The following is a 12,499-nucleotide window of genomic DNA, read 5'->3' as shown; positions in this document are numbered from 1 at the left end:
ATCAAAAGGTTCAAGTTCAAGATGGAATCGCTCAGGGCGGTTATTGCGAGCCTGGAGGAGGGCGATTACATGGTATCCCTAGACATCAAGGATGCATACCTGCATGTCCCCATTTACCCTCCGCACCAGGAGTACCTCAGATTTGTGGTACAGGACTGTCACTATCAGTTCCAGACGCTGCCGTTTGGGTTATCCACGGCACCGAGGGTCTTTACCAAGGTAATGGCCGAAATGATGATACTCCTTCGCAAGAAGGGAGTTTTAATTATTCCGTACTTGGACGATCTCCTGATAAAGGCGAGGTCCAAGGAACAGTTGGTAGTGGGGGTGGCACTTTCTCAGGAAGTGCTACAACAGCATGGCTGGATTCTCAATATCCCAAAGTCACAGCTGGTCCCGACGACACGTCTTCTGTTCCTGGGAATGATTCTGGACACAGACCAGAAAAGAGTGTTTCTTCCAGTGGAAAAAGCCGAGGAATTGTCATCTCTAGTCAGAGACATCCTAAAACCAGGAAAAGTGTCGGTACATCAATGCACACGAGTCCTGGGAAAAATGGTAGCCTCGTATGAGGCGATTCCATTCGGACGGTTCCACGCAAGGACGTTCCAGTGGGACCTGTTGGACAAATGGTACGGGTCCCATCTCCAGATGCAACAGCGGATAACCCTGTCGGCAAGGACCAGGGTGTCGCTGCTGTGGTGGCTGCAGATGGCTCATCTACTAGAGGGCCGCAGATTCGGAATACAGTCACACAGGGAAGAAATTTCCAGGGGCTGTGGTCAGCTCAGGAGATATCGCTGCACATAAATATTCTGGAGCTAAGGGCCATCTACAATGCCCTAAGTCAGGCAAGACCCCTGCTTCACAACCGGCCGGTGCTGATACAGTCAGACAACATCACGGCAGTCGCCCATGTAAACAGACAGGGCGGCACAAGAAGCAGGAGGGCAATGGCAGAAGCCACAAGGATTCTCCGATGGGCAGAGAATCATGTGTTAGCACTGACGGCAGTGTTCATTCCGGGAGTGGACAACTGGGAAGCAGACTTCCTCAGCAGGCACGACCTTCACTCGGGAGAATGGGGACTTCATCCAGAAGTCTTCCAGATGCTGGTAAACCGTTGGGAAAAACCACAGGTGGACATGATGGCGTCCTGCCTCAACAAAAAGCTAAAAAAGTATTGCGCCAGGTCAAGAGACCCTCAGGCGATCGCTGTGGACTCTCTAGTGACACCGTGGGTGTACCAGTCGGTTTATGTGTTTCCTCCTCTGCCTCTCATACCCAAGGTACTGAGAATAAAAAGAAGGCGAGGAGTGAGAACTATTCTCGTGGCTCCAGATTGGCCAAGAAGAGCTTGGTACCCGGAGCTTCAAGAGATGCTCGCAGAGGACCCTTGGCCTCTGCCACTCAGACAGGACCTGCTGCTGCAGGGACCTTGTCTGTTCCAAGACTTACCGCGGCTGCGTTTGACGGCATGGCGGTTGAACGCCAGATCCTAAAGGAAAAGGGTATTCCGGAGGAAGTCATCCCTACCCTGATCAAGGCCAGGAAGGATGTCACCGCAAAGCATTATCACCGCATTTGGCGGAAGTATGTTGCTTGGTGTGAGGCCAGGAAGGCCCCAACGGAGGAATTTCAACTAGGTCGTTTCCTACATTTCCTGCAAGCAGGTGTGACTTTGAGCCTCAAGTTGGGGTCCATTAAAGTCCAGATCTCGGCCCTGTCGATTTTCTTCCAGAAAGAACTGTCTTCGCTACCTGAAGTTCAGACTTTTGTCAAGGGAGTTCTGCATATTCAGCCTCCTTTTCTGCCCCCAGTGGCACCTTGGGATCTCAATGTGGTCTTGGAGTTTCTAAAATCACATTGGTTTGAGCCACTAAAGACCGTGGATTTAAAATATCTCACGTGGAAAGTGGTCATGTTGTTGGCTCTGGCTTCGGCCAGACGTGTGTCAGAATTGGCGGCTTTGTCCTGTAAAAGCCCCTATCTGATTTTCCATATGGATAGGGCAGAATTGAGGACTCGTCCTCAGTTTCTCCCTAAGGTGGTCTCAGCGTTTCACTTGAACCAACCTATTGTGGTGCCTGCGGCTACTAGGGACTTGGAGGATTCCAAGTTTCTGGACGTAGTCAGGGCCCTGAAAATATATGTTTCCAGGACGGCTGGAGTCAGGAAGACTGACTCGCTGTTTATCCTGTATGCACCCAACAAGTTGGGTGCTCCTGCTTCTAAGCAGTCTATTGCGCGCTGGATTTGTAGCACTATTCAGCTGGCGCATTCTGCGGTGGGATTACCGCAGCCTAAATCAGTAAAAGCCCATTCCACAAGGAAGGTGGGCTCATCTTGGGCGGCTGCCCGAGGGGTCTCGGCTTTACAACTTTGCCGAGCTGCTACTTGGTCAGGGGCAAACACGTTTGCAAAATTCTACAAATTTGATACCCTGGCTGAGGAGGACCTGGAGTTCTCTCATTCGGTGCTGCAGAGTTTACTCACCGGTAAATCTATTTCTCGTAGTCCGTAGTGGATGCTGGGTGCCCATCCCAAGTGCGGATTGTCTGCAATACTTGTAAATAGTTATTGTTACAAAATTCGGGTTGTTATTGCGAGCCATCTATTCAGAGGCTTCTTTTTTGTTATCATACTGTTAACCGGGGTTCCTATCACGAGTTACATGGTGTGATTGGTGTGGCTGGTATGAGTCTTACCCGGGATTCAAAATCCTTCCTTATTGTGTCAGCTCTTCCGGGCACAGTGTCCTAACTGAGGCTTGGAGGAGGGTCATAGGGGGAGGAGCCAGTGCACACCAGGTAGTCCTAAATCTTTCTTAGAGTGCCCAGTCTCCTGCGGAGCCCGTCTATTCCCCATGGTCCTTACGGAGTCCCCAGCATCCACTACGGACTACGAGAAATAGATTTACCGGTGAGTAAAATCTTATTTATTATTATTATTATTATTATTTTGCAGAGGGAGCAGCCTGTGGTGTCATTTTATTATTACTATAAAGGGATAGCAGAATGTGGTGTCCTGTTGTAATTAGTATAATACAGAGGGAGCAGGTTTTTGTGTATGGTTATTATTATACAGGGACAGCAGCTTGTGGTGTCCTGGTATTATTATTATTATTATTATTATTATTATTATTATTATTATTATAATACATTGGGAGTGGTAATGATGTCACAGTGACATCACTTATATCTATAAGTAATTTTTCCTTAAAGTTCAGGGGAAATTTAAGGAAAAATTACTTCACAGAAAGGGTATTGGATAAGTGGAATAGTCTCACATCAGAGGTGGTAGAGACTAAGATTGTAGAGCAATTTAAACATGCATGGGATAGACATAAGGATATCCTAACAAAGAATTAAGGTTCAAAAAGGGTTGAGATTACCTAAAGGATTAAAAAAAAGGGGCAGACTAGATGGGCCAAGTGGTTCTTATCTGCCGTCAAATTCTATGTTTCTATGTTTCTATAGTAATAATACAGGGGCATGACTGGGGAGGTGAGGTGGTCTGGGAGCGTCACAGTTACTTCACTTATCTATAGCAATAATAAAGGGACATGACTGGGGGAAGTGAGGGGGATGGGGAAGCGTCACATTTACATTACTTATAGCTATACTAATAATACAGGGACATGACTGGGGAGGTGAGGGGATCAGGGAGCATCATAGTGACATTATTTATATTTATAATTGTAATAATAATTCAGGGACATGAATGGGGGGGGGGGTCAAGGGGTCTGGGAACATCACAGTGACATCACTTATAGCTATAGTAATTATACAAGGTCATGAATGGGGAGGTGAGGAGATCTGGGAAAGTCACAGTGACATCACTTATATCTATAGTAATAATACAGGGACATGATTGGTGGGGGGGGGGTGAGGGGATATGAGAACATCATAGTGACGTCATTTATATCTTTAATAATAATACAGGGACATGACTGGGGGGTGATGGGGTCTGGGAGTGTTACAGTTACATTACATATCTATAGTAATATTACAGGGACATGACTGGGGAAGTGAGGGGATCTGGTAGTGTCAGTGACATCACTAATATCTATAGTAATAATACAGGGGCATGACTGGGGGGTGAGGGGGATCTGGTAGCGTCACATTTACATCACATATAACTAGAGTAATAATACAGGGATATGACTGGGCATGTGAGGGGGATCTGGGAGCTTCACAGTGACATCACTTATATCTATAGTAATAATACAGGGACATGACTGGGGCGGTGAGGGGATCTGGGAGTGTCACAGTGACATCACTTACATCTATAGTAATAATAAAGGGACATGACTGGGAAATGAGGGGATCTTGGAATGTCACAGTGATTTCACATATCTATAATAATAATACAGGGACATGACTGGAGAGGTGAGGGGATATGAGAGCATCACAGTGACGTCACTTATATCTATAGTAATAATAATAATGGGACATGACTGGGGAGGTATGGGGATCTGGAAATGTCACAGTGACATCACTTATATCTATAGTATTAATACAGGGACATAACTGGGGAGGTGAGGGGATCTGGGAGCATCAGAGTGACATCACTTATATCTCTACTAATACTACAGGGACGTGACTGGAGAGGTAAAGGGATCTGGGAGCGTCACAGTGACACCACGTATGTCTCTAGTAAGAATACAGGGACATGACTGGGAAGGTGAAGGGATCTGAGAGCATCACAGTGACATCACTTATATCTCCACTAATGAAACAGGGACATGACTGTAGAGGTAAAGAGATCTGGGAGCATCATAGTGACATCACTTATTTCTTAAATAATAATTATAATAATAATAATACAGGGACATGACTGGGGGGTGAGGGGGTCTGGGAGTGTTACAGTGACATCAAATATCTATAGTAATAATACAGGGACATGACTGGGGAAGTGAGGGGATCTGGGAGTTTCACAGTGACATCACTAATAGCTATAGTAATAATACAGGGACATGACTGGGGAGGTGAGTGGATCTGGGGGTGTCACAGTGACGTCACTTATATCTGTAGTAATAATACAGGGACATGACTGGGGAGGTAAGGGTGATCTGGGAGCATCACAGTAACATCACATATCTATAGTAATAATACAGAGACGTGAGGGCGAGGTGAGGAGATCTGGGAGCTTCACAGTGAAATCACTTGTATCTATAGTAATAATACAGGGACATGACTGGGGAGGTTAGGGGATCTGGGAGTGTCACAGTGACATCACTTATTTATTTTTCATCCACTAGGGGGCACTGTACTACTCTTGGGATATGGACGGTGCGATAGCAGGGATAGGCACATTTAAATATTTAAATGTGTAACCCTCTTCCCCCCTCCATACTCCCAAGATGCCTCAGTGTTTTTTGTGCCTTCACCAGGGAAGGTCGCATCCTGGAGTCATTCCAGGGTTTACTTTTATTTTTTCTAAATATTTTTTCTTGTATCAATTACACTCCCTTCCCAGCTTATTAAGAAGCGTGGATCCGGGAGTGTGTGCTGCTGTTGTGCAGCGAAGTCTTGTTGGTGCTTAGACAGAGAAGACCCGCTATAGACCTTCATCAGCGTTAGCTGATTCAGACATGGCTGCAGGAGCTGGACGGAGCTTAGACAGAAGCCCCATCAGAACCTCCCCATTACACTGAGGTAAGGAGCGGGCGGTCAGCTTATGCTGCCGCCGCTCCGTTGGGCCTGTTTGTTGCTGTGATAGTGGGGCAGTTAGCTCCTGCTGCCGCCCCTCCATGTGTGGGGAATGTGTTTTCCACAAGCTGCTTACTAAGGTATAGCTTTACTGGATCAAACTCCCCCTCTTCCCGGCTCCCACCAGCGGTCAGACACATACTGCCACTGGGCACCTGCGTCGCTCCACACCTGCCCGTTTCCCCGGCACCCAGCAGCACAGCTCCAAACAGCGCTGCCACTGGCCTCTACAATCTGCCCCTCTAGACAACTGGGAAGCGGCTTCCAGCAGTGGTCAAATAATGCTGCCGCTGGGCACCTGTCAGGCTACACCTCACTGCTCCAGAGAAGCGGCTCCCGGCAGCGCGGCTTGCAGCAGCGGACAGATCACACTGCCGCAGCTGGACGCCTGACACACATCTACCCCGCTCTCCGGCTTCCACCAGCGCACAGACCACGGTGGGTAGCTGAGGCTGTTGCAGGGCGCCGTCACTCAGAGCTGGCGCACGGTATACAATGCGGGGGGGGGAATGGGGTGGAAGAAGCTATGCGCGGCTCACTGCTTTAAGCATTGGGGGAGGTCATGGCGTTCCCTAGTTCAGCGGTTCCCCGTAAATATAAGGGATGGTGGCCAGGGCTATAAGGGACAGAACAGGCTATTATGCCTAGGTTATTAGTGCTTTTGGGTGTACATGGGTTTTACATCTAGGGTATAGTCAGATGTCTATATGTTTATTTTGAAAAAAAAAATCACATGCTGGGACGCCGTTTTCACACAAAGGTTACACACCTGCTTCCTGCTTCTTCCTAAAGCAATATGTCAGTCCTACAACACACGGCCACTGGAGGGGGCAGGGGTGTTTAGTAGGTGGCACAGTGACCATCATAGATTTCCTCTATAACACAGTGCGGTGCACGTGGTATTATAGACACTACAGTTATTTTCACTGAGTTGTGCGGACGTTGTCTCACTGTATTATTGTCTGTCTGCATGACAATATCAGAAACAGCAGCTTGTCTGTGATAACTGTGAGAATGTCTGATTTGCAGTCAGAGTTGTCCTCTGCACAAAAAGACCGTGAGGCGGCTAAGTCTGATTCGCGGTTAATGCCGTGTGAGCAGCCAATGTGGGCTCAGGATGTTTCTAGAACTCTGCTGTGTAACAAAGTCCATGTATAGTTCAATTTCTAAGAATGGTCATCGTTTGTCTCATAATCACATTCTGACGATTCAATGCCACATCTGATATCTCAGCATTGGGTCAGGAGTCAGATAGTGAGGTCACTAATAGCCCGAGCTATGATGATCTAATTAGAGCGGAACGCCAGCTGCTAGGTTGCACTGAAACATATGAGGTTTTATTGCTAGCAGACTATGGGCGACTGTGTGTTTTTCTTATTCTTATCTCTTAATAAGCAGGCAATAGAAGCATGGCTAAATCCAGTAAAACACTTTTCTGGGACAACACGATTTCTGTCTAAATATCTTTTACCACAGGCTATGACAACTAAATCGCCATCGGTGGAGTCTTCAGTTTCTAAACTTTCACTAAAATTGACTATTCCAGTCCCGGGTGCAGCTACGCTTAAAGACCCCTCAGAGAGTAAGCTGGAGGCCATGCTAAAGTCCATGTATACAGCAACAGGGGTGATGCTTACACCTGTTTGAGTTGGAGTTTGGGTTAACAAGGCTGTAGTTGCATGGGCGAAACAGCTCAGGTTAGGCCTACAACAGGGTTTTCCCTCAGACCAGCTTATATTTCTTACCGGTCACATTTGTGAATTGGTTGAGTATTTAGTTACGGCTTTGTTGGATGTTGGACAAGTTTGTTCTCGGCTTGCGGCCCGACAGCCACTGTGGTTTTGTTCTTGATAGGCCGAGGCAAAGTCAAAACGAGCAATTGAGACGTTGCCTTCTACTGATGGTATTTGGTCCTGAATTGGACAAATGGAATTCTCAGTCATTGGGAAAGGAAATACGCTGGACCAGCGTTCAAATCTTTTAGACCTCAGTCCTTTTTTTTACATACAGTTCATGTCATATACACAGAAGGGAAGAAACGATTCCTTAACCTAGTGGTACAACATCTTAAACATCTATAACGTCTCCCAGATGGCAAGAGGGAAAAACACATTACAGGGATGACCCCAATCTTCAATCATCATGGTTGCCTTCGACAGACTCCTCGCAGTGAGTACATTCGCCAACCTAGGCAAGGGTTGGCCGATGATCCTCTACAGGGATTTAATCACTCTTTCCAAGGCAACAAGATCCGAACACTTGGCATTACCGTAGCACACCGTAATCGCGTAGGTCAGCAAGCTCTCAATCACGCAGCGATAAAAGTTAACAAGAGTCGATTGCTGCAGACCTGCTACTCTGAGCTTTCGTAAGAAAAAAAAGACACTGCTGAGCCTTCCCGACCACAGACATGATATGCAAGGACCATGATAAATCCTCCGTGAACTTAATCCCCAAAATTTCACATCGGTAACCCTTTCCGCCTCCGCACCATTCAAAAACAGCGGACAGATGCTGATTTTTTTAGATTTCCTAAAGTCTATCACAACCTCCTTGGTTTTCTTACTGTTTAATAACAGGTTGTTTTTAACCCCCCACTCAGCGAGTCTTCTGTCACGTCTAGCAAGGTTTGAGAATGCGGCAGCTGAGACTTGCCCAAGGAAGTGGTTGTCTGCAGATGAATAAGACGAGGGGGTTGGATGTAGTTCCTTCTCATGGGACAAGGGGAAATGAGGAACATAGGCGGGGCTAAGACTCAGTGAGTTGTAGTTCTTGAGAATGAGGCTGAAGTAGGGAACTGTGGCTTGTGGACGATGACTAAAAGACAGTTGTAGACAAAGTACTGCGGGTTGTGGTTTGAAAGACGAGACTGTAGATAATGAACTGTGGAACTGAATGGTAATAAAAGACGTGGCTGGAGACAAAGAACTGTGGACTGTGGATTGAAAGACGAGGTTATAGATAATGAACTGTGGAACTGTGGATGGTGGTTCAAATACGTGGCTGGAGACAAAGATCTGCGGACTGTGGCTTGAAAGATGAGGCAGAAAGACAGAGGCCTTCCATGCCCAAAGGGTTTAACTGGACCAGGTTTTCCTGGAGCGCTTCCACAGGCAGCAGTAGGTTAGGAACGGCAGGGCTGCAGCAGCAACTGAGAACCGGCTAAGCTGGGTTAGGAGAAACCAGAACACGGCAAGAATTCTGGGAGCACAGGGCTAAAGCACCTACAACAGGGTTGTAACTTGAAGCACTGGCCTCCCTGTCATAAACCAGCCCCATTTTATAAGGAGAACTCTCCCTGGATTGGCTGGAAGGAAACAGGAAGCCAAACTATGCCTCAGACTTGGTCTCCAACATGGCGGCACCCAATAATGCAGACATCTCTGCATAGCCACACAGCTCACTGCCCCTTGTCTCCTAGCAATATTCCGGCAAAAGAGACCCGCTGCAGCGACATCCCGCTGCCACGAGCGAACCCCCTCACGCCGCTGCCCACGGACCCGCTGCGGCAGCCCTCCTCCGCTGCTGCCTACAAGCCGCCTGTGAAGCCAGCCCCGCGGCCCCAGCACACGAGTAAGACCCCGGGCGCTGACAGAACCCCCCCATTTGCGGGTGGACTCCGGACACCTATATGGTTTAGCTGGAAACTTGGCATGAAATGTCCGAAGAAGTCTTGAAGCATGGACATCTTCTGCTCCTACCCAAGACCTTTCCTCAGGTCCATATCCTTTCCAATCAACAAGGTACTGGATGCGACCATATCGTCTCTGGGAGTCGAGGATCTTGTGAATTTCAAATTCGTCTCCTTGAGCTGATAGGATCTTGGGAGATTTAGGTAGAGCAGCTCTAAATCGATTAAGTACCAATGGTTTTAAAATAGAAATATGAAACGCATTAGGGATTCTTAAAAGCGGAGGCAACTTCACCTTGTAAGCCACAGGATTTAATACTTTTTCGATTGGGTAGGGCCCAATAAATCTGGGAGCAAACTTTTTAGTAGGAATTTTCGACCTTAGGTTACGTGTGGAAACCCAAACCCGATCTCCCACCTTAAGACTTTTTACAGCTTTTTGCTTCAGATCTGCATAGGTCTTATACCTCTTGGATGTATTAAGCAGGGCCTTGTGGAGCTTTTGGATGATAACCATAATTTATGAAGAATGGAGAAGATTTTGTAGCAGAATGATAGAGATTGTTATGGGCAAATTCTGCAAATGGGAGAAAGTCCAGCCAGTTGTCTTAAGAGGAGGACATGAATAAACGTAGAAATGTCTCCAGGTCCTGGTTCACTCTCTCTGTTTGACCATCTGTTTGGGGATGATATCCTGAGGAGAAATTTAATTTCACACCGAGAGCAGAACATAGGGACCTCCAAAACTTGGCCACAAACTGAGGACCTCTATCAGATATGATTTACTGCGGTAGACCATGGAGTCGGAAAATCTATACTATGAATAATTTTGCCAACTGGGATGCTGATGGAAGACTAGCCAGGGGAACGAAGAGTGCCATTTTAGAGAACTGGTCAACTATGACCCACACGGTATTTCGTCCGCCAGACACAGGTAAATTAGTAGTAAAGTCCATAGAAATTTGCGTCCATGGTCTTTGCGGTACATGTAACGGATGGAGTAACCCAGCTTGAGGACCTTTGGGACTTTTATGTTGGGCACACTTCGGACAAGCAGCCACGAATTCCTGAACGTCAGTTCTGAGATGAGGCCACCAGTAGGAGCACTGAATAAATTTGAACGTTTTATGACCACCCGCATGGCCCATGAAGGAGGAGGAGTGAGCCCATGTAAGAAGTTTCTTGTGAAGATTTGGTGCAACGAATATTTTCCTAGGAGAAGGAAGTGGAGAAGTATTACTTGCTGAGAAAGAGGTGGACTCCAAGATAAATTGCTCTTTTGAACGATCTGAGGGTTCTTCAGAACTTAGGGAATGAGATAATGCATCTACTTTTTTGTAGAGGGAACCTGGTCGGTAACTAAGTTTAAAGTTAAAACGGGTAAAGAAGAGTGCCCATCTTGCTTGGCGTTGGTTGAAACATCGAGCAGATTGTAGATATAGGAGCTTCTTGTCATCTGTGGTTACTGAGATTGAATGCTGAGCTCCCTCCAACAAATACCTCCACTCCTCAAAGGCTAACTTAATTGCTAGTAATTCTTGTTCCCCAATAGCGTAGTTCTGTTCAGCGGGAGAATATCTTCACGAGAAGAACGCACAGGGATTGACCTTCTTGACCTCGAAGAGCTGGGACAATACTGCTCCTACTCCTACTCCTACAGTGGAGGCATCAACCTCCACCAGGAACGAACGGCTGAGATCGGGTTGTCGAAGGACAGGGGCAGTCATGAAGGCTTCCTTTAAAGACGAAAAGGTTTCTAAAGCCTCCGGAGACCACTTGGCAGGTTCTGCTCCTTTCCTGGTTAATGCGGTAATGGGAGCTATGATAGAAGAATAATTCTGAATAAATCTTCGGTAGAAGTTAGCGAATCCCAGAAAACGTTGAACCCCCTTAAGGGTAGCTGGAAGCGACCAATCCTGGATCGCCTGGAATTTAGCGGGGTCCATCTGTAACTTCTGTCCCGAGAGGATGTAACCAAGGAATGGAATCGTGGGTACTTCCAAGGTGCACTTCTCTAATTTACATAATAATTGATTCCTCTGTAAACGAGTTAGAACCTCTTTGACTTGTTCTCGGTGGGTCTTCAGATCTTTGGAAAAGATGAGCATATCATCTAAATATACCACCAAGCAGTCATAGAGGAGATCTCTGAAAATGTAATTAACGAATTATTGAAAGACGTCTGGGGCGTTACACAGGCTGAAAGGCATTACCAGTTATTCATAATGCCCGTTGCGGGTATTAAATGTCGTCTTCCATTCGTCACCTGGGCGAATACGTATAAGATTGTAGGCCCCCCTGTAAGTCCAATTTGGAGAAAACAGTAGCTCCTTTAACACGGTCAAATAGTTCTGGAATTAGAGGCAACGGATATCTGTTCTTAATTGTTATGTTGTTGAGACCTCTATAGTCAATACAGGGCCGCAGACCCCCATCCTTCTTCTTGACAAAGAAAAACCCCGCCCCGGCCGGAGAGGTGGAAGACCTGATGAACCCTTTATCCAAATTCTCCCGGATATACTCCGACATGGCCTGTGTCTCAGGGAGTGAGAGAGGGTAGATTCGACCTCGGGGAGGAGTCTTGCCTGGTACCAGATCAATGGGACAATCCCAAGTGCGATGCGGAGGCAAGGTGTCCGCCCCATTCTTACTGAAAACATCTTGAAAGGCCTGGTATTCCACAGGAAGGCTGGAAGAACAGAGGGGTCTTACTGAGGGCAAACAGTTCTGGAAGCAGTTTCGTCCCCAAGAGTGAACATCCATGGTCTGCCAGTGTATGTGGGGATTGTGTTTTATTAACCACGGAAATCCTAGGATCAGTTCGTGAGAGACTTTAGGAATTACAAGAAAATAGATATTTTCTGAAAGAAGAACTCCAACCTTTCCTCAGGAATATAACTTACACCCACCGCAGTAATTGAAATGGTACGATCCAAAATGACAGTTGGTATTCCTGATTGTTTAACCAGATCTCTCCATACAGCGTTCTCTGTACCTCAGGTCTAATTTATTACATAAGGAAATCAATTTATCCAACTTGTCTGGAACGTCCTGAGTTGCTAGGTCATCTTTGATCTTTTCGGAGAGACCACTCCAGAAAGCTGCAATGAGAGCCTCCTCATTCTAGTTCAGTTATGAGGAGAGAGTACGAAAC

At 46.8% G+C, this 12,499-nt stretch overlaps 1 protein-coding gene across 1 annotated transcript in view; it reads right to left on the bottom strand.

Moving 5' to 3' along the window:
* LOC134984662 (oocyte zinc finger protein XlCOF6.1-like) overlaps positions 1 to 9,862 on the bottom strand; it is a 38,852-nt gene extending 28,990 nt beyond the window's left edge. Inside the window, exons 1-2 of the mRNA XM_063950189.1 lie at positions 9,462 to 9,862; positions 8,370 to 8,531 (exon numbers count right to left, since the gene is read on the bottom strand). Coding sequence (XP_063806259.1) covers positions 8,370 to 8,531; positions 9,462 to 9,862 — 563 coding nt within the window. The remainder of the gene's footprint in view (positions 1 to 8,369; positions 8,532 to 9,461) is intronic.
* Between the last annotated feature and the right edge of the window lie 2,637 nt (positions 9,863 to 12,499).

Source organism: Pseudophryne corroboree (genome assembly GCF_028390025.1).
Source record: "Pseudophryne corroboree isolate aPseCor3 chromosome 3 unlocalized genomic scaffold, aPseCor3.hap2 SUPER_3_unloc_70, whole genome shotgun sequence".
NCBI lineage: Eukaryota > Metazoa > Chordata > Amphibia > Anura > Myobatrachidae > Pseudophryne > Pseudophryne corroboree.
Note: the sequence above shows the minus strand (reverse complement) of the source record. Positions and strands in the feature narration are given on the sequence as shown.